This window comes from Glycine soja, chromosome 20 (genome assembly GCF_004193775.1).
Source record: "Glycine soja cultivar W05 chromosome 20, ASM419377v2, whole genome shotgun sequence".
Taxonomy (NCBI): Eukaryota; Viridiplantae; Streptophyta; class Magnoliopsida; order Fabales; family Fabaceae; genus Glycine; species Glycine soja.
The window spans coordinates 1,065,002-1,087,601 of record NC_041021.1 but is presented as its reverse complement, the minus strand read 5'-3'; the positions used below and the strand labels follow the sequence as shown (position 1 = coordinate 1,087,601).

Below are 22,600 nucleotides of genomic sequence, written 5' to 3'. Positions count from 1 at the left end.
ATTTAATCCTTTACTGCACAAGAAACAAATCATGCATGTACGTTTTGTTTACCATGCTACATACAAAGTTGTCTTCTTTGTCCTATGTGGCTCCAAATAGCTTGTACAAGATATATATTCAGATCCACATACCATTGGTCAATTTTGATATCATATAGTTTCCTTTAACCCAATACATTGGAGACACGCATTGAGGTTAAGATCATTCTTCAATGTGGGGATATCAATTCTTCTCTTTGTGGACCTTTACAGTACATAAATATTTGGCTGTTGTTGATAATTTAGCGAAAATGAGTTCGGTGTAGGACACTCAAAAGAAAAGAATAGGTACAGAATCTGAGCACTGCCAACTAGTAAAAGGAGTGGTGAAATTGGGCGTGGCTGTTGATCCTTAATGACTTCCCCATTAGCTTCTTTTCCAGAAACATTTGAATTCTTTTCAACCAATTTTGTAAATAACAAATAGTGCAGGTTTTGTGTCCAAAAGTTTCATGCTTTACAGGTGCATCCTGAGAATCTGGACTAATAAAATTGTTGTGAAGAACCAAAGACTTAGACTCTTCTGTTAGAGCATAGTTAGATGGGGATGCCAACTTTTGATGCTCTAGTACTGCATGTGATTCAAGATTTGGTTCTGGGGTGCTCTAGTACAACATGAATATAGTGAATTAGCTTCTACCTTCATCCAAGCTTCTACCTTCATTTGCATCTAAACAAAAATATAGTGAATTAGCTTCTACCTTCATCCAAGGTTACTAGGATACCACTTCAAATGTTCTGGTTCTTGTGACACCCTCTACCCCGACATATATATAAATAAATAAAATATATTGGTAAACAAAAATCAAATGGGTAAAAGGTTCACATTCATTTCAATTACCAAATAAACTCATTAAAAATATATTCGGCTCAAAATAAGGCCGTCAAATTTACAAAAATATTTTGTTAAATCAGTTAGGTGAAATAAAATAGACTAACATCATAAAATTAACATAAAAACTTATATCCCAATGTCACATCTTATCAGAGCGTTGTGTCCCGACGTCCTTCAACACAATATTCCTTAAAGCAGTTCACCTAGTCATCTGCTCCCCCGAACACAAAGTTCAAGATCATCACAAGATCCAAACACAAACAGCAAACTGGGAGTGAGTTATCACATTCCTAACTAATAGAGAAACAAGACAACTAGATATACATATCATATAAACCAAATAAAACTTACTTACATGTAATTCACGTAATTTCACCACTTTGTCATTCAAAGTTCACTTTTCATCCATCAATCACATTTTTCAATCATCAATCACATCACACAAGAATCACACGCTCTGATCAAGACATAATAACACCTCAATTTCATAATGAACAATTAGCAAGCGCATGAGACAATTATGCTAAGACTCAAGCCTACATGCAATATGGTACCATGTCAATGAAAAACCACCCTGGGGCGCTTAGGAGTATATAACAAGACACACCACACAATGGGTTTGCCAGGTCACTCTCACTAAGTAAGATCATAGGGAGACCAGTCAGGGTCACGATGTTTTGCGAGAATGCTCCAACCATATGGGATCAGCATAGACTTAAAGGAGCACTCAAACCCGATGACCCCTAAGGCCTACACTCCGAAGAGTCCGTCAGGGCCTCTCCCTCTTGATTCAGGTCCAACCCCTAAAATCATTTTAGCACACAGACACTGCTAGTGAATTATACAATACCCACGACCTCACACTCGTGTCTTAAACACGTACAACATATTGCGCTACAATTTAACACTGGTTCCTAAATAGGAACCTACACTTTCTCTTTAACACTGGTTCCTAAATAGGAAACCTACACTTTCTCTTTAACACTGCGCATTTACACTTTTCTCAAGATAACACTGGTCGGGTTATTGTACAATTCACAGCTTACAACACAAATAATGTCACATCAAGAATTAATCACACATTTATTCACAACCAAAACTCATTCACAATTTCACATCTCATAATGTCACAATCCACCATCACATGTTTTCACGTATCTCACAATTCAACACCTGTTCTACTTTACACTTTTACTCAATCTCAATAACAATATTATAATCTCAAGGCAACATATTATTCCACAATTCATCACATATTCCATTTATAAGCACTGCTCATGAACTATACAATACCACGACCTCACACTCATGTTTCAAACATGTTTAACACAATTGCGCTACAATTTAACACTGGTTCCTAACTAGGAACCTACACTTTCTCTTTAACACTGCGCATAAACACTGGTCGGGTTATTGTATAATTCATAGCTCACGATATAATTAATGTAACATCAAGTGTTAAACACATTCACTTATTTACAATCGAATATCATGTCCACACTTTAACATCTCATAACATCACATCAACCATCTCATAACATTCCTAATGATATTCATAAGGTACAACATACACATGTTCATCAAATTTAACCATAATATTCTCAAACTCCAACACTTAATAATTTTTGGAATCATACTATAACACTCTACAATATTATTTACATAAATTATTAATATAAATAATAACCTCTATATATATATATAAGCTAGCATACATCATATTGAATCACAAATTACAAAATAAGCTTTCAATGCACAAATTCTAAATAATTATATGAACACTTTGGTCAATTTCAATTATGATATTAACTTTTTAAATTATATATAAAAACCTAAACAACAAGAAAAAGAGAAAATACAAAATCAATATCTCTCTCTAAATTTCTCTTTTATTTCATCAATTCATATTAATTAGAAAAAGTACTCGATTTATAGGGTTCACGCTACAACACAATAGCATATCAATTTCACAACAATTGGTCTGTCAAATATATATAATTCACTGTAATAATTATAAGGATAAAATAAAAATTGCAAAAACATCCCAAAACTCATTCCAATTGATATCTTTAAGGATCCCTACACATATTCTCACTAATTCCCAATTGTGAATAACTCATCCCTTACCTCTAAGCGGACTCACGTGTCTTCAGCCAGCGATAGCAGCATCTCTAGCGGTTCTCTGAGATTCCTCCAATTTTTTCCTCTAGCTGCTCCGATAGAATTCCTAAACGTCAAAGAGACAGAGAAGGGATTGAAGCCTCCACTTGTACTGTCACCATGCGATTTATTTTTCTCCCTCCACAAATATTATATCGCAAATCCCAACGGTGAAAACTTGAGAAATTGAATTTCGAACAACATATCCAAATTTCATGAAAATCCAACGGTTAACGAAACCGGGATCATAATTTTACCGAGACAGCTCTGGGTTTCTATGGGAAAGGAAAATGCTACAATGCTAGGGGTATTTCTCTTAGCTCAGACATAATATCGAAATTCCCAACGGTGAGAGTGCTCATAATTGGGTTGCGAACGTGGTGCTCAAATTTCACGACGATCCAACGGTGAATGAGTCCGAGATCGTTGTTTTTCTGAGACAGGTTAGGTGGCCTGCGGGAAAAAGAGAGGGTTTTGGGAGAAGGAGAAAAAACAACATTGTGAGACACAGAGGAGGCTGAGGAGTCCGTCTAAAAATTGACCTAGCATGTTGTTGTTTATAGCTAGGGGCATTTACGACCTATTGTTTACTCTATTTATTTATTTATTATTTTATAAAAACAAACTTTATTTTATTCTCTATCAAACAATTAAATAAAATACCCTTTTTATTTTCTCTCAAATCATTATTTTAATTAATAATTATATCTCCTTATTTATTCATTTATAAAATCTCATCATTTTTTTTAAACTCTATTTATTTATAAATAACAATCCTTTTTAATCTAGTTTACAAAAATTGGGATGTTACAGTTCTTCTAAGATAGCAATGTCAGCATCCAAGCTCCTCGTATTCAGCAGTGCTTTGAAAGGACTTGATGATACTCCACAACCTAAATCTAAGGTTGCTTCTAGGTGGATTGTTGTTAAGGTACGTGATTTAAATTTATTCTACTTATATATACTGCTTATGTGTGTGTACACTAATTGTGGTTAACGTTTAATTAATATCCAAATTTCATTATGTATTTAGTGTAATAGACAAAAAGAAAGCACTGAATGCGGCTATTACGTCATGCACTAGATGTCTACAATAATCTTAGGATCTTTCAGGACTAATTGGGAAACGGTAATTGTTTATTTCAAATAAAATTGGTTTTCTTATCATTGTTATTACATTATTAATTTATTTTTTATTTGATCATGCAGTATTTTAATAAAGTTAGACCATTGGAAGCAGAGAGATTCAAGACACTTCGCATCCATTGTGACAAAGGAACACAATCATATTCTGAAGTACATGAAATATGTATATCCATCATGAGACACTTTGCATCTAAGATAATACTGGTAACTTTACTTGCTGAGAGCTGGTCAAGTAAACAAGACACAAAACATTTGCCATAGAAGGTTTGAGTCCTGCTATAAGACAAAAATAATTCTTTATAGTTGTGATCCTTGAAAGGAATTCTTTGATCTTATTCGTTTCTATCTACTGTACAACTTTTTCATTAATATCCCTTTTGATTACTTACACATGTTATTTCTAGTATTCTTAATATATATTCTGTTCTTCTTTTATATTTGCTTTGTGACTCTCCTTTTAATACATCTTTATACCATACATGCTTGACCTAGAAAAAAAAGGTTTTCTATTATAACTTTGGTGAACTGCCGTTCAGATAATAAGCTGTATGAAACAATTGGTTATGTAATGTGACTAATGAATCAGCTTAGGCTTGTCTACTGAAAATCAATGTATAAAACGTATTAGTATCCAGACATTAATTAAATTACTTTGACATTTAGGTTTTATGTGAATAAAGGTATATAAAATGTTTTATGTAGTAATTTTCTGTTCTGGTGCTTTTTTCCCTTTGGTTTGTGTTTCATTAAACCCTTCTAAGTCTAAAGAAAAACATATATGTTAAATAACAATGAAATTGGACAGTTTTATTATATTCAACATATTTGTTTGAGGAGGCGCTAATGTAATTGAGGCAGTTTATATAAGATAAAATCTACATGCATGATTTATGTGTTTAGTTTTGAGTTGGATAGTTACTTAGAGAGATTCATGAAATGAACTGGCATCTGGCATCTGCATGAGATTTATTTTGCAGTTGTCACTTGTTCTTAAGATTTGACCTATGATTAAACTTTCTGTAAAAGGAAGTGGAGTTACATTGTTCACATTTTTCAAGTACTTATTATATATTGCTTATTTAATATTATCTTATAGAAGGAGCTTTCTATGAAACCTTGATACTTTTCTGCAAAGTTAATTTCTAATTTACTTACCAAGACAGGTTGTATTTTTGCTTATACATGATGAATTGCTTGGCCATGGTTTGCATGACTTTGATTGACCAGTTGATATTAACACCAGAATTTTGTATGTTCCATGCCTTTTATTGCTTTGTCATAACAAATATTGTGCTTCATCAATGCAGGCGATGCCTAAATGGTAAGCTAACCAAAGCAAAAATTTGTTCCATTCTTTCCAATTGCTTAAAAGAAGTTAGCTCACGGCAGATCCATATAAACATGATGACTCCAAACTTGAATCTGGAACCAGAAGATGATTTTAAAGTCCTCATCCAAGTAGGTTCTGATAAGTCGATACGAGAGACATCACATGATCTTACCAAGGCCGATCCTGACCCAGGTCCTGTTTCCCTGGACTTGTCCCTCAACTTCAATCCCGGTGATGAAGAGTTGAAAGTTACAAGTGACACTAACTGTGAAGTAGGACCTGAAACTCATGCCTCAGCATCAGCAATTCCTAGAGTTTTCTCTTGTAATTATTGCTGGCGGAAATTCTTTAGCTCACAGGCATTAGGTGGACACCAGAATGCTCACAAAAGGGAGAGGACAATGGCGAAGCACGCAATGCGAATGGGGATGTTCGCTGAAAGGTACACAAGCCTAGCATCTCTGCCTCTTCATGGTTCCTCTTTTCAGTCGCTCGGACTTGAAGCTCATGCTGCAATGCACCAAGGACATGTGCATCATCATTCAATGAGGGCTCCTGATATAAGAGCTGCAGCAAAATTCGGTAAAGACTATTTTCGGATGCCGATCTTCTTGGAAGATGATGATGTCGGTCTATTTTGGCCTGGAAGTTTCAGACAGACTGATGAAAGGGGTGGTGTTAATTTGGGGCATGGTGAGCATGCTCATAATTCAAATACTTGTTTTGTAGTAGCAACTGCACCTCCAGCACAAACATCTGCATCTCCTGATCTCACTCTGAGGCTTTAAGATTTTTCATCTTGATTGAATTCAAATACTAGTTTTGTACTTTTGTGGCATGCACAAACATATCTGTACAAGCCTCCTCATGTTCTCACTGTAAAGCTTTAAAGCTTTTTCATCTTTAGTTTCATTCTCTTCAGACTTTAAATTATTGATTTATGGTGATTGTACTGTACAGTGAGACTTGTATTTCAATGGCTTATTTAGCTTATTTCAATTTTCATTATTATTAAACTTTTCTTGTCACTTATATTTGGTGCCATTATTGATGTTGTAGCTACTACACCATGATCCATGGATTCAAATGTCAGTGTGCGTTTGGATGTTTGTTAGAAATGTAGTTTTGGTAAAACTTTTCTTTCATAGCTTTTACTTGAACCATGGTTTTGTAGTTACCATATTGTTGGCATGAAATTTATTTCATTTCAATGTGTCCTTGGTAAAACTTAAAAGGGTGATATAAAGGTTTCTATTGGTAGGGATCAAAATAGATCTTAGTCCAAAACTTGCATTTTGAAAGAAATTTGCCTACAAAATATTGAGGTTTGGTTGGTCAAAGTAAAAGTGTTAAATTGAATTAATCATGGTTGCAATTGATTTACTCAAAAACTATGATGAGTCTTCTGAACATCAAAACATTACAAACTTTTCCAAGCTTTGTTATATGAGTAGGCAACAGTCCTGCATCTCAAGGCTTGAAACAGTCCTTTGATTTTTATTTAAGTATTGAGTAAATATACAATCTCCAAAAGTATTAACTTTAAGTTGTTTTGATTTCTAGAAAGTGTGTTGTACGTCTATACAAATTAGTCTTTAAAAATATCCTACTTGTTAACAAGTTTTATCTTACAAAATTGTCAACTTAATTGTAAACAATATTGTCCTTCAAGAATTTAATTAATTTGTAAACAGATGAAACCTTTCAAGGAATAAAGCAACATAATATATTTTACAAAAGAAATTGAATTATGAAAGAGAGATATTTTTGACTTGGCGAGACAATTCCTTTTTTTTTAAAGGACTATATAATTCCTGCTCCTACATATTTATTTATTAATAAAATAATAAATTTATATATAGTCATCACATCGTTTTTTTTTTAAAATAAATTGGTTGATTGCTTTTGATTTTGAAAAAAAAAAAACATGAAATATTATTTTATCGTAAAAGAAGTAGTATTTGATCAAAATTTATAAAAAAAATTCAAACCATCAAGTTGTCATAATTAACATACGATTTCTCTTCTTTTAGGTGAAAAGGAGATGCATGACACCTCTTGGCTTGTAACCACCAAACAATTGAGCATGTGTTTGCAATTATGTCATAGAAAATATTTCATGGATACCTAGATGCTTATTGACATCTAGAGAAAGAAAAAAAAAAGAGATTAGAAATTATAAGTATGATAAATAATAAAATGCAATAAAAAGAGAGATAAAAAATAGTAAGTATTGACAATGTATACTATATAAAACTTTACTTTTAATTTTTCCAATTATCTCAAGTTTAAATCTTGAGTATATAATAGCTACTTTAAATATTTCAAGAAACTTTTTCACTGCTCTAATAATTTTATCAGATTCTAATAGAATGATCTCGGCTGAAAGATTCCAGCCTCTAAAGAAAAAAAAAATGTAAAACTCAGATGCCATTAGATAAAATTGTCCTCACAAACATGAACACATTGATTAAACATAGATTTGGCACACGTTAGACGAGAATGTTGGTTTAGCATTTCCGTTATTTGTGCGTGTAGATGTGTACACAAGGAGCACCACGAAACTTAGTAGCAGCATCGCATGTTGACATCGAAACAAGAAAAAAAGAAACGCGACAATCGTGATTTCTGATAGATATATATATTTGGACTTTGGTTGATGCTGACCTGGTCTTACCAAATTTATTAATCTTCATCCATACATTGAATGAAACTGTTTTGTTGAATAAATTATGACCTGAAATTATTGAAACAATACTTTTTTTTGGAAGGCGAAATTATTGAAACATGAATCATGAATTTTAGTGTCTTAATTGTTTCAATTAAGGACCAAAATAAGGCTAATGAATCTTTTATTTTTACTTTCTTTTTTCTATTTCTATCCATCCAAATAATATATCTTTTTATTGTATTTTTCTTCTATTTTTATCATCCATAATTATTTTTTCCTTTTTTCTCTCTCTCTAATTTATTTATTTATTTGTTGGATACTCTAATTTACTTCTAATCTAAACAAGGTGTTAAAGATAATAGTTAAGAAACCAAAAGTATAAAATTTTTATAAGAGTTTTTCTCAAAAAAAAATTATTAGAGAGTTTTCATTAATTATTACCTTAACTTTATGTTTGGTAGGGTGAAAAGGGAACGGATGAGGAGATAAAAATTTGGATTTGAATTTAAGAGAAAACTAAAACAAAGAATAACTTAGAAAAAATATTCCTAAAAGTTAATTTTCTTTTCTTTTCACTCTTCTTCAATTAAACAAAAAATAATTATTATTCAAGTTTCTCTCTCTCTATTTTTTACTCTCTTCCAAATATAATAAAAATAGAAAACCTGATATTTTAACAGTAATTCAATATGACTTACTTAAATATTTTTTGATCGATTTTAATTATTTTTTTCAAAATATTTATTTTAACTTTTAAAATTTTAAAATCAATAATAAGAAAAAGTAATTAGCAATGACCCTGTCAGCAAAAATAAAAGAAATAAGACTTTTTTTTTGCTGAATTGAAATATATTTCTGATCTTTATAACATACTTATTTTATAGATTAAGTTCCTATAAAAAGAATTTATATTCTGATAAAACTTATTTTTCAATTTTAGTTCTGATGCTATTTTGTTAATCATTATAAAGTTGTAAATTTTTATATGTGTCCTATTTTGAAACACATTTTTTTTATTTCTTATCATTTAAAAAATAGTAGTATTAAGTATTTTTTTTAATATATTGTTGGTGAATTGAGAGGAAAAAATATTTATAAATAATATTTACATCAATTTCATATTGACGTAAGATTTTATGATAAAATATTATCTGTTTAGGAGTTTGATTGATTATATTATTTTATTGTTAAATAAAATATATTTTGACAAATTAAGAGAAAAAAAATACTTATAAATGACCTTTAATTTGGACTTGAAAGTTATCTGAGTTTTTTTTTTATTACCAAGAATATATATTATCATAAAACAAATTTAATATCCATATTGAAGCCAAAAGAAACTGCATCATAAATTGTCCGTTTTGATGGAGACTATAGAACATTTTCACCAACTTTGACCACGAGTTTTGACCCAAAAAAATCCTCTCAAAATCAAATAACTTTCCCAAGGGAATTCGATCGTTAAATTTGGTCCAAAGTGTAGAACAAAAGGAGTGAAAAGGAAAGGGAACAAGAAAATGATGAACACAGCAAACTTGCAAAAAGCATATGATAAGAATAAGAACGAATTTGTGAAAATAAAAAATAAAATGAGCTGGCAGAAGAATAAAGTCATGGTCAAAACCAGGTCCCCATTCTAGTCTGTAATTCCATCCATCTCCAAGGGCTAAGACTGTAACTTGACTCGTGGAATAAGCCTCGGCTGACTCTTTCTCATTTTGACTAACCCAACAAATTTGTTTCTATTTTTTTTTTTTACCTGAAGCTAATTAAATTGACCCCCAAACTTTAATTAAGGAATCTCAATGTTGAATTACTGTACCAATAATTTTTAATAATTTTGTTTCTAATAATCTTTAGTCTCACAAATGATAAAACTATTATTTTGATTTATAGATTTATCAAAGATTAATTATTTTAATTTTTTTTTATAATTTTGAAAACTAATATAATGCTCATTTAGCATTATTAATGTTAAAAAATTATAATAACGACTAATAAACAATCATATTTAGTATAACTTTTCAAATAGCTATTGTATAATTAATGAATAATTTTGTTTAAAATATATTATACATAAAATTTGTGCTAATATAATAATGTAAAAATGATTTACTTTTATACTATCGATAAATATCCTACGTCTGATCTTATTTATAGTTTTCTTTAATAAGACTCAATTTATAATGTTTTATGTATTAATTATTTTTTACTAGAATTATTCTTAATTTAAAAAAGAAAAAAATATATATTAATAAATAATTAGAAGAGAGAAGTATTAATTATAAGAATAATTTTGAATTTTTTTAAAAAATTTAAGATAAATTTATTATTATCAACTAAATTAATTATTTTTCTTAACATTAATAAATTAGTTAATTAAGTTATATATATAGGAAAAAAGAGTATTATTTATTCATGAAATAATTATTAATAACCAAGTTTAAAGTAAACTGCTATTTTGACCCTAAAGAGTAAAAGTGTTACATTAATCAATTATTGAAATTAAAAAAAGTTGAATAAGTTTATGAAATTTTTAATTATTTCATTTAAATCTCTGTACTTAATTTTTTAAAAAAAGTATTAAATTGAGGATTAAACGGTTGAAAAATGAAACTCCCTACGCGTTGCAGAGTTAAGTTATCTCACTTAGCTGTCTCGTGTTGATTGATGAATAAAAAAACCGAAGCTCTGAACAAAAAAAATCCCCCGCTATTTCGCTTGTTTTTCTGAACTATCCCTGTTTCGTGTCTCAAACACAGTTTTGGTTTTGGTCTTTGTGTTCTCTCTCTCTCTCTTTCTCTTTCTCTTTGTGTCTTTGCCTTTGGTACTAAGAGCTTTTCCTTGTCCTTATTTTTCTTGTTTCCTGTTCCATCTGCCATGATTGGAGGCAAAGATCTTGTTCCCAATGGCGTTGACTCCGAGAGTGAGAACTCAAGGAACAAGGTGCAACAACATCAGCAGCATCATGGTTTTGCTCATGCTAACAAGGAACACCCTCAAGAGAAAAAACCGAGTTTTGATGAGTTTCGGTCAACAACACCCTCAAAGTTTGCCACTTCTGGGATGCAAGAATTGACCCTCAGCTATCTCTGTGAGAATCCAAAATTGGGTCTTGCTGAGAGAGAGGTTGGTGATAGAAGCTTGGTGAAGGGCAAAGAAGTTGTTGTTTATGGGAATTCAGATCAAGATGAGAAATGCCAATCTGGGTTGGGTCTGACAGAAGGGGTTAGTCTCTCGCAGCGTGACGAATTAAGATTTAAAACGTCGTTGGGAGAGGTGTCCCCGTTTAGTGTGCAACAGTACTTCGAACAGAATTGTCTTCGAAGGAAGATATCCGTGGGAAACCAAAACCAAAAGCAAGATCAAGATGAGAAATGGGTAGAGAGGGATTTCTTGAGTTTGAGTGAGACAAGGGAGAATTCTTCAAAGAGATCCATGGAGGAAGAGTGTGAAAGGGAGACGAATGGTGGCAGCAAGAAGCAGAAGCTTGAGACTCTTAGCCTCTCTCTTGCTTTGCCTGATGTGTCGCTCTCTCTCACAGCCTCCAACGCTTTGCAAAATGGCGACCAACTCGTTAGGCCAAAGCCTAGTAAGCCATCCACAAGGACCACAACTACTATCAATTCATGTTCAAATGATTACACAGCAGCTTCTGTGTCTCACTCTTACTCTCACCCTTTCTCACACAACCAAAGTTGCTCACTCACCCGAAATTCGACCGAGAATTTCGAGTACTCACACAGCAAAGATGATCAAATTTGGCATTGTGGGGAGGGGACTAATGGCTCGGTTCATAGCAGGTTCAAGCCAATTGGAGATGGGGTTGCTTTGGTCAATCATTCCTTCATGCAAGGGAATAGTCAGTATAAGGCTACTAGCTCAGAAAACCAATCTGTTTTCCCTTCAGAATTGCCTGCAAGAATGAGATTTGAAGCCAAGTCAGAGGGCTCAAGAGGAAAGAATTCTGGGAATTTAAGAGGGTTGGAAGGTGTGGATGGTGGGAAAATGAAATTTTCTACATCAGAGAGAGTTCTAAGAGAGATTGTGTCTGAGTCTATCCCAGCCATGGCATTGACATTTCAGGAGTTCACTGAAGAAGTCATAACTTCAATTAAGGAATACCTGAAAGGTCTCATTGAAATGCCAGAGAAGAAAGGAGAACTAGAGAGCCTCCAGAACCGGCTCGGCCGAAGATCTGACCTCACCAGAGAGACTCTTTCAAAGTGTCATAAGCAGCAGCTGGAGATTTTGGCTGCTATCAAGATGGGGCTTGGGAGCTTCTTGTCCGGTAAGTTCCAATTCGCGGAGACAGTGGATGTTTTCTTGTACATGAGGTGTAGAAATGTGAACTGCAAGAGCTTGCTTCCTGTTGATGACTGTGACTGCAAGATGTGTTCAGGAAATAAGGGGTTTTGCAGTTCTTGCATGTGTCCTGTTTGTATGAGCTTTGATTATGCAAGCAACACTTGTAGTTGGGTTGGTTGTGATGTTTGTTCTCACTGGTGTCATGCTGCATGTGCCATTCAGAGGAATCTAATCAAACCTGGGCCTAGTTTGAAGGGTCCTTCTGGGACCTCTGAGGTGCAGTTTCATTGTATTGGCTGTGGACATACTTCAGAAATGTATGGTTTTGTCAAAGATGTCTTTGTGTGTTGTGCCAAGGATTGGGGGCTAGAAACCTTGGCGAAAGAGCTTGACTGTGTGAGGAGGATTTTCCGGGGAAGTGAAGATCGCAAAGGGAAGGAATTGCATATTAAAACCGAAGATATGCTGTTAAAGCTTCAAGCTAAACTGGTTTCTCCTTTAGATGCCTGCAACCACATCATACAGTTTTTCAACTGTAAGTCTCTGAACTGTGGCCTTTTAGTTTTCATTTTCATTTCATCTGTTCAAGTGTTTATCAAAACAATTGTGCTATTAAACATCATACACCATTTAAATGGGAACCATGCAATATTAATATATCATCATTTTCTTCATGGATTAGTGTTTAGTAATACACATCAATTTTATTCAAAGTATGTGATGTGGTTGAGATAAAGCATTAATGTTGATATATGGAGATTTTCTTTTTTAGAAAGTAATAATGACAGACATTCAGACAATGAGGGAGAGCATTGTCCTGCTATTTAACCTTTAAAATGATTTATCTTTCCACTTTTTATATTTCTATAGCCACAACACTTGAGAATGCTATGTATAATATAAATGATTTTCAGATCTAGCTATGTAAAGTATTATATAAGATTAGTTATCAATTATCATACTATGGCATTGGATGTCTAAGATTCAAGATTTTGATGTCATTTGACAATTGGGTTATGGAATGACTTTTTACTTTATAAATCATTTGGTCCTGCTGCATTTGATATCGTGTTGACTCAGTTGTTTACTCTAGATTGCAGAAATAAGACAAGGAATGTCCTTTTAACACAGGCATCTATGTGTTACATAATAATTGGTTCTAGTCTTCTGGTGCTTGATTTTGGTGAATAATGAATTATGTTACATTTAGCACTAATGCCTAAGATGGGTTTTACAGATTTGGTAGATGACTGAGATGAATGTCTTTGATCATTAGGCATTAGCCATTCAATTAAATCTTAAGAGTTAAAATGCTTCAAAGTTCATATGCTGTATGCATGTACCTCCCTCCCTGGATGAGATAGTTAAATCTTACAGTTGATATTTATTTCAATATGCGTGAGTTTGTTTTTCTATCAAATTCAATTTTCCTCACAAGTGTGCATCCTTTTTCCATTTTTACCTTAGGTCTTGCTAAGCTCCTTATAACAGATCCTTTCTTGATTTGATTATACTGATGATATCTGATATCTAACTTGAAAGATTTTTTCCCTATAAACAGACGTGGATGGCGTGTCAGACTTTCCTGCTTCTGCTATATCCTCAAAGGATTTGTCAACATCTAAGGCTAACCTTGCAATGGACACAACAACATCATCTCTTCCACAATCTACTTCTCTAATACAAAAATACACTTATGACATGAGCTACACTAGGTCAAATGATCTTCAACAAAAAGACCTCAAATCCTCCCTCTTAAGTGAACATAAAAATGAGAGTGATTTCCACTTAGAGGCTCTATTAGGGAAAGGAGGAGGGCTTGAAAGCTTGGAGAGCATCGTGCGGATAAAAGAGGCCGAAGCGAGAATGTACCAAAACAAGGCAGATGAGGCAAGGAGAGAGGCAGAAGGGTTCCAGAAGATGATCAAGACAAAGGCTGCACAGATGGAAGAAGAGTATGCAGAAAGGATTGGCAAGATTTGCTTGAATGAGGCAGAGGAAAGGAGGAAGAACAAATTTGATGAACTCAATGTCTTGCAAAATTCCCACTACGATTACTTCAACATGAAAAGCAGAATGCAAGATGAGATCCATGGTTTGTTGAAGAGAATGGAAGCAACAAAGCACCAACGGGTTTAATATACATATTTTCTTCTTCTTCTTGTTTAATGTTTTACTGTCTAGAACACTAGTAAAATGTGTGTACTTTATTGATCTAGTGCCGATTTGTATTCTGCTGTTTCTTATCATTCAGAATAGATACCTTTCTATTGATAAATTCAAGAATCAAGTTTTTCCTTCTCAAAATTGAGAGGGGCTTAAACGTGAATTTAGCCATGTCCTTCATGAGAGCTTGTAATTCCTGTTTATGACCTAAGACAAAATAAGTTAGTGAAATTTTTTCTTTATATATATATATATATATATATATATATATATATATATATATATCCTTTTTTTCTGACTTTTATTTCATTTGTCGTTTTTTTTACCAAATTAGTGTAGTTTGCTTTTAAAATGACTAAATTAGTGTACTTTTTGAAAAACATACCAATACTGGGTAAACTGTACTTCACCTTCACGAGGTCAGCTTCCTTTTATTAATTAATTTATTTTTTATTCATCGCAGTTTACTAACGACCAGCATTTGTAATGAAATTCCTAGAAATTATCTGCCTTTTTTTTAAAAAAAAAAATACACTTGTTTGATAATTTTAAAGTAAACTACGGCTAATATATACAAATATATTTTTTTTTTATAAAAAACAATTTATCATTATAGGTTTGTCAAAAACTATTTATTAATTTGAATATTTTTGTCATGTAGAACACATGCGGCGATAATAAAAAAATGTTCCTTCAAGACACGTTATTCTCAATGATTTCTCATCTTTAAAGTATTTTTTTAATAAAATTGAACAAGAGGTGTCACCTTACATGAATTCTCTTAGTTAAATTGTTTTCTTTTTTAAATAAATTGAAGAGAAGGTGCTATCCTGATTTATTCCATTCAAGGGGCATCACCTTAAAAGGCTTCCCTGTTTAAATTATTTTTTAAAATAAATTGAACAGGAGGTGCTAAACCTCCCGTGCTAGTGAAGTTGTTGTTGGTGATTGTGAAACTTGCTTTTTTTTTTTTTTTATCTTGTAAGTTCTGTAATTTTGTTTATGTATATTTTTTTTAATTTTATTTAATTTTTTAAGTTTTTTTTCAGTTGTTATTTTATTATATAGTACATAAGTGAATATTTTTTATTGGTTAACTTTATATATTATTGTTTTTTATTTGTATAAATAGATAATATTTGGTTGGTCCTTTTTTTAACTTTGTAGGAAAAAAATATAGTTGTAGAAAACAAATTGTAGGAATAAAAAATTTGTATAATAAAATTTAATAGAAAATTATTGTTGTCATTTTGTAGATTTGTAAAAAAAATGATAGGAAAAAATATAGTTGTAGAAAGAAATTAATATTAGTGTTCGTGATTTGCTATAGTGTTATTTTTTTAATAATTTTTTAGTTCATATTTTTGTAAGAAAATATAGTAGGAAAGACTTTGATGTCCTTTTTTAGTTTTTAGAAAAAAAAATTAATGTACTAAATTTTTAAGGTTGTAGATAAAAAATTATTTTTTAGGTTGTACATAAAAAAAATTTAGGTCATAGAAAAAAAATATTTTTTTAGGATTTAAATAGGAGATGCCTTTTAGGGTGGTGGCTCCTGTTTAATTTATTAAAAAAAACAATTTAACCAGGAGAAATTATGTAGGGTGACATCTCCTATTCAATTTTGTTAAAAAAGTACTTTAAAGAGAAAAACTATTCAAAATAATATCTCTTGAAGGAGTATTTTTTACTGACGTCACAATAGTGTCTTACGTTAGAAAAATCACCCAAGTTAGTAAATAGTCTTTTGACAAACTTATAATGATACATAGTTTTTTTTTTAAAAAAAAACAATATTGATAAATTAGCCGGTAAACTACATTAATTTGGTAAAAAAGTCTTATACCAGCTAGCAGCACTGAATTTAGGATAAGAGTCTGGAAACGGATCTTCTATATTCTGATTTGTTAAGTTGGTCCCTGATATGCTTGATAGATTATTCTCTTAGCTTTGCCAATTGCCACGTAGTGATGTAGGACAAATTTATATAAGAATATGAGGGTTCTTATCTAATTGTTACATAAACAAAACTGTACTAGGAGGTGGAGAAGGAGAATAATGTTCAATGGTGCCCTCCCTAGACATTATTATTCAGTGACTTGTTTATTTGATCACTCATTATTGAGGCTTCGTGCACCATAGGAGGCTTGGTACGGTGCACGTTTTGAATTGACTTTAATCAAACATATAATATTTGTCGTGGCCAAGTCACTTACAATTTGCTATTGCCAGTTGCAGAAACAGTCAACACTATAGTCTTAGAATCGAATTGAATTCACATCACGCTTGAACAATGTAATCATTATAGTTTGGCCAAAAACCAAAAAGATTAATATCTGTACGTAGTTTTGTTATATGGGGACACGATTTTTTATTTTTTTTTTATTTATCTTTGAGCATATTTTTATTACATGATAAATACATATAATCAAATCAACGTGAATTGCCTCGGATGAAAATTTACACGTCCTTAAATTATTCTAAAATTAGATGCAAAAACCTAGGCGTTGCAAAGCTAATTCAGAAAGTATAAATTAATTTTAGTTTTATTTGGTTTAAAGGTGTATTTTAATTTGCGTGGAATGAACATTATTATCTCTGCTGTTACTTGAAAAGTGTCTCCTGAACACTTTTAAGAGTTATTAGATGCAACAGGGGAAAAATATTTATTCTTGCTGTAACAACATATACTAAAACGTTGCAGAGAAACAGTTTGCGAACCACGTACAAGGCCATGGAACACATGATACCTATGGAGTTCTGCAACAGGAGAGCGATTCTAGCAAATTTAGAAAAGAAACCAAGTAAATATGTGCAAAGAATCACTTGTGAGAGAACAAAGCAACAATGGGTTTTGTATTTATTGTTGAAGTTTTTTTTTTCCTTTTCTTTCTAAGAACTCTCATAAAATGCATGTAATTTTATTAATCTTGTGCCATTGCCCATTGGAATTATGCTTGATATTGTTTAAATAAACTTATCCACAGACGGTTATTATAAGAGAACAAAATATAAATAGTAGTATATACATTTCCCTTTTTTTTTAACTTGTATTTGGCATTACTCTTAGAATTTAGATTTTTACTTAATCATACAAAATTTCAATTTGTAAAGTGAAAGTTTCTCTTACTTCTACTTATATATTTCATTTTAATTATATCATTAGTTGAAATTTTTTAATACATATTTCTTATGTCGAAGATTAAACATCTTAAACATAAAATTCATAGGATTAAATATTTATGATTGATCGATTCAATTATAATCTGATATAGTAGGTGACATGAAGGATTCAATAAAAATAATTATTGTAAATTTTGATATTGTCTTAAAATTTAAATTTAGGGTTAGTATACATGATTTGGAAACCAATATGTTCCCTGATTTGTTAAGCTGACCCTAACATGCTACTTGATGGATATATAAATCCTCTTAGCCTTGATGACATCATTGTAAGACAGATTCGATCTGAGAGGGTTTTCTTATCAATATTATCACGTAAACAAAATTATACTACAACTGAAGAGAGAAATTGTTTGATGATGATCAGTTTTAGAACAGCTGCCAGATTCATGTGGGAGCCCAAACTTGCATGTTGGATATTTTCAAGGAACACATAAACTAATCTCATAATTGTCTTCTGAATTTGACATGAAAATATATAATGATAGATGCAAGGGAGAAACTTGTGTAAGTATACCAAGTAACAACACATTAAATAAAACGCGCGTTGGATGGTGCCCTCCCTAGAAAATATTGTTCTGCTGGGACTTGTTTATTTGAGCACCAGTTATTGCGGCTTCGTGCATCACACGTGGCTTGGAGCATCTTGTCAAACATTTTTCTATCCAACATTCAAACTAATTTACCAGTATGTTATGGCATATCTGATAGATTACTGGCACTCAAATCAGTGCGTGACCAAAAAGCTTAAATTGGATTATATGTGCACCTTCTATCCTTGTATATGTTGTTTTATTATCTCTCAATTGGATTGACTTTAATTAAGCAAACTTTCTATACATTTTTGGTCAAGTCACTAGCGAACTACAATCTGCTATCGTGAATGCAATCATTATACTTGGGCGCAATAAGATTTACTATCAATCTGTAACTTTTAATTAATTTTATGATAAAAAATGACACAAAATTTTATTAAAAGTAACTAAGTCATGACAATACCAACACATGTACACTAAGTTAAAATGGAATGATTTGTCGTCGTGTTTGTTTAGCTAATCGGGCATATTGTGGGAGAGAGTCAAAGGAAGTGAATAATTTATTGAATCATGATATAGCATAACAATTAAATAATTTAAATAACAGAAATGGAGCAAATGTTGCAACAAACACATACATATTTTCATCAGTAATTTCTTTGGAGAATGACAGAGAGGGTAACAAAGACGGCAAAGAGGAAGAGTAAGAGACCAGTGGAGTTGATAATTAGTGCCTCTTGAGTGCGGAAAAGCTGTAAAAACTGGAAATATTCAACCAAACCCGTCTCAGCTGTGGCAACTGCAAGGAGGAATATGGCCATGCCCATAAACCTGTGCCATGGCAAAAGGGAAGCTCTAGCAGACATTTCTGCACCGGGGAAGAAATAAGCAAAGAACCCAAATATATACTGCAAAAGAAATTTAAAAAAACGGGTTTTATTACAAGAGTTTATCATATAAATAATGGAAAATTCAAAAAATATATGATAATTTGTGATTAAATTATAATATAAAAAAAGTTATACTATAAAGGATAATAATAGTTTAGAAAGTATCTATTAACAATGCTCAATGCGCGCGTTTAATTGTTAATTAAGTATTTAATTGATTCCAAAAAAACCAATCAGATCATGCCGGTTCCCATAACATTTCTCGTCAACTTGAATCGATTATATCACTTGTTTGTTCCTAATTAGACCGGTTCAACGTACCAATTAGTCTAAGATAAACCTTTTGGTTTGCTTTAAAGGGAAGTTAATTAGAAATTGGCGAAGGTTATAGTTAAATGGAATTAATTACCTGTAAGCCAAATAGTGAGATTGCTGACATGCCTAGCCAAGAGTGTAATGTATACATATCAGCAAGACCTGCCTCTTTCTTAGATTTGAAAACTGCAATAATCCCTATAATTCCAGCCACTAAAGCTATCAGATGCAATAGGAGGTGAACCACCTTCACTGACCTCCTTTTTTCAGGCACCGACTTGTATATCATGATTGCTGTTGCAAGTAATATTCTTGTGTAAGTCACCAAATGAATTCAAGTTTTGAACAATCGTGAAAATTTGATCACTGCTCCCAATATCATACTAAAATATGCCAAGAGAAAATGTTAGCCTATGGGGGAAAAACAGAAAAATAATGGGAATTGGATTAAAAAGCCTATGAAAAAATTTGAGAATGAATTTCATATTTAAAAAATTATTCAAAATTGGAAGCAAAAAAAATATTAAGATTCCTGATCTCTTTAATAGGACGAGCTCAAATGCAATAAATCTATTACACAAGTTTTAAAAAATCGTTCGCAATCATGATTTCAACTATAACATCAAGATTTTTAGAGTCAACGTGATTGTAACGCGACGTATGGTGTGTTTAATTTAAAACACGTTAAAAACTATATTAAATATGAATTGTTACTAATAATTGTTTTTGTATTACTTTTGATGTGATTTTACTCGAATAAACGTGGATCTCGTAATATGAAGGATTGTAAACAAATTGCGACTATGACCATAATTTAATTAAAACCTGAATACATAGTCTATAACGGCTTAAGTATAGTTCTTTTTACCTTCTCCACCAACTAAAATAAATCCAATTACCATTAGAAGAGGATGCAGCTGCATATAAAGTAAAGAACATGTTAGTAGCTAGACATGTTGATCAAAACGAATATCACACAACAACATGATCAATTACACAGTTTGAACAACTCACGTTGAAAATCTTGACTGGGTTGGAAGAGCTGAAGAAGGCCACACCTTCTCGAAAGTGTAGCAACCAAACTAACACAAGGGTTGCTATTGCTATGAACAACAAATGAGCAAATATGGTAACTGAAGTAGCTCGAACTTGGAAGCCACGAGCCATTTTTGTTCAACTCAAAGAGTAACACCTCTATGCTACCAAGTCCTTAACTAGAGACCTTTATTAGTATTTGATTGCAAATTGATCTAAGAGATTAAGATATCCCTTCAATGGTTCTGTATATAAATAAAAGGGAAAGTGGTGAAAGAATCAAACTATGCACACATATTTACATGAGGATAATAACAAAAAAAGGATTAAGGAAAACGGTTTGGCCGGCAGGAAAATTGCTGACAAGTGTAACAACAAATATGATTGTAATTATATCGATCGATGAAAGCTAGCTGTTTATATATATTATAATTATGGAAATTTAATATTGATCAATGCCTAGGATTAGCTGTAAAGAGCTAGAATTTGCAAAAGGTAAATCGAAAGTTTGGTTACTCTGTATATTATTATTACATCGAAAGAAAAATAAATCACAATCACAAAGCAAAATATACTTATTATTTCTGTTGTAGGTCAAGACATTAATTAAAATTAAACAAGGTCCAACATAATAGCGGATCGATAGTTAAGTTCTTTAATTACATTATCAAGGTTTGCTTCTTGGTTATGTATATCAAGAAAACTTTTTGGTTTTTTTAGAGAATTTTTTTTTATTGAGATAAGCAAAACTTACTTTCATGAATTGATGTCTGGAAAGGATGGAAAGGAATTAGTTTCTGATTATTAGTTAAAGGATATTCTTGGTAAAAATAAATAAAATTTATTATCTTTGTTTAATAATAAATCACAGAAATATTGTGGCTGACAGGCTGTGTAGTGCTTGTTACTTTCGAAGACATTGAACCAGAAAATTTTCCTTTTGAGGCCAACAATTAAACGACAAAATTTTTATTAAATGTATATAAACTAATAACTTATATTTGTATCCTTCGTATATTCTATTTTGTATCTTCCAGAACATATAGTTAGTTAATGTTTAAGGACTATATTTGGCTTAGTAAGACATTGGTGAAAACAAATATAGCAAGAAAAAAAAATACTAAAGCATAAGTATTTATTGAGCGGTTTCGGCTGAAATATCATTTGCGGCATTTTTCTACACATGTATCCTTTTGCGGATGCAAGAGCATGACAAAGACAAATAAATAGTATGTACAATCATATCATCTGTGGCATTTTTTATACTTTTTTTCAAAAACAAATTCAACAATAGCATGTACAATCATAAATTCTCTAAAAATTAATTCGTACATATGATTAACATGACACAAATTATACAAAATTCTAAAATGAAAATTACAGTTTGAATTAAAGTAATTGTAATTATGATTAATATACATCAATCCATATTAAAAAGAAAAAAATAACTCAATCATCAGTGCCAAACTTGGATGGTTGAAATGTGAATATATCTACAAAATGTGTCGCCCAAATGTCGAAAATCTCATGATCTCTAAATTTTTTTGTTCAGACAAAATCAGTACAATGGGTTGGACCAAAGCATTTTGGACGTGTCAGTTCTTTTGATTTTCAGCACCAAATTATGTGAGTTCTTCTGCACCTGTTTCCACCAATCCTGAATTGGTTAGAATAGCATCAATGCGGTTCATGAGTCACGACATGATTCTGTATATTCTTTTCTTTTTCTCCTTTTATTCCAGTAAGTTTCATATAACTCAACGTTCTTTTTTTTTTATCATTGAAACAACTCAACCTTTAAAAGGACATACTCTTAAATTCCAAGTATATTATGAATTTCAATGTGGCCACATTTTGGGGTTAATTGGATTCGGTGTGTGTCCCGTTTATAAAAACTACTAGAGGTAAGAATATATGCCTACGTACAAATAGAATTAAGATGCTTGCTAAATTCCTAAGTTTCTTTGTTCATCAAAATTCCAAAAC

The 22,600-nt window shown here is 31.7% G+C and overlaps 3 protein-coding genes across 4 annotated transcripts; 2 read left to right on the top strand and 1 right to left on the bottom strand.

The window, feature by feature from the left end:
* The first annotated feature begins 4,979 nt into the window (after positions 1-4,979).
* Positions 4,980-6,484, top strand: LOC114401462 (zinc finger protein 7-like). Its single transcript, XM_028363976.1, has one exon. It carries the CDS (start codon positions 5,363-5,365, stop codon positions 6,296-6,298), a length of 936 nt encoding a protein of 311 aa, XP_028219777.1. The 5' UTR covers positions 4,980-5,362; the 3' UTR covers positions 6,299-6,484.
* A 4,365-nt stretch (positions 6,485-10,849) lies between these two features.
* LOC114402820 (protein OBERON 3-like) lies at positions 10,850-14,848 on the top strand. Its single transcript, XM_028365503.1, has 2 exons — positions 10,850-13,024; positions 14,051-14,848. The coding sequence occupies exons 1-2, from the start codon at positions 11,062-11,064 to the stop codon at positions 14,626-14,628; spliced, it is 2,541 nt and encodes an 846-aa protein (XP_028221304.1). The 5' UTR covers positions 10,850-11,061; the 3' UTR covers positions 14,629-14,848.
* A 4,064-nt stretch (positions 14,849-18,912) lies between these two features.
* Positions 18,913-20,955, bottom strand: LOC114402982 (probable ascorbate-specific transmembrane electron transporter 1). 2 transcript variants are annotated; one of them, XM_028365694.1, is made up of 4 exons: positions 20,594-20,947; positions 20,448-20,496; positions 19,674-19,873; positions 18,913-19,282 (listed from the first exon to the last, which is right to left on the bottom strand). In XM_028365694.1, exons 1-4 carry the CDS (start codon positions 20,744-20,746, stop codon positions 19,022-19,024), a joined length of 663 nt encoding a protein of 220 aa, XP_028221495.1. In that variant the 5' UTR covers positions 20,747-20,947; the 3' UTR covers positions 18,913-19,021. The 2 variants fall into 2 exon arrangements, with proteins under 2 accessions (XP_028221495.1, XP_028221496.1); XM_028365695.1 differs by having other exon boundaries at positions 18,919-19,242; positions 20,594-20,955.
* Positions 20,956-22,600: the final 1,645 nt, after the last annotated feature.

Coding starts and splice junctions, on each gene's coding strand:
- LOC114402820 (XM_028365503.1), top strand. CDS start 11,062: ATGATTGGAGGCAAAGATCTTGTTCCCAATGGCGTTGACTCCGAGAGT. Junction 13,025..14,050: donor CATCATACAGTTTTTCAACT/GTAAGTCTCTGA, acceptor CCCTATAAACAG/ACGTGGATGGCGTGTCAGAC.
- LOC114401462 (XM_028363976.1), top strand. CDS start 5,363: ATGATGAATTGCTTGGCCATGGTTTGCATGACTTTGATTGACCAGTTG.
- LOC114402982 (XM_028365694.1), bottom strand. CDS start 20,746: ATGGCTCGTGGCTTCCAAGTTCGAGCTACTTCAGTTACCATATTTGCT. Junction 19,874..20,447: donor TATTTTAGTTGGTGGAGAAG/GTAAAAAGAACT, acceptor TACTTGCAACAG/CAATCATGATATACAAGTCG. Junction 19,283..19,673: donor TCTCACTATTTGGCTTACAG/GTAATTAATTCC, acceptor TTTCTTTTGCAG/TATATATTTGGGTTCTTTGC.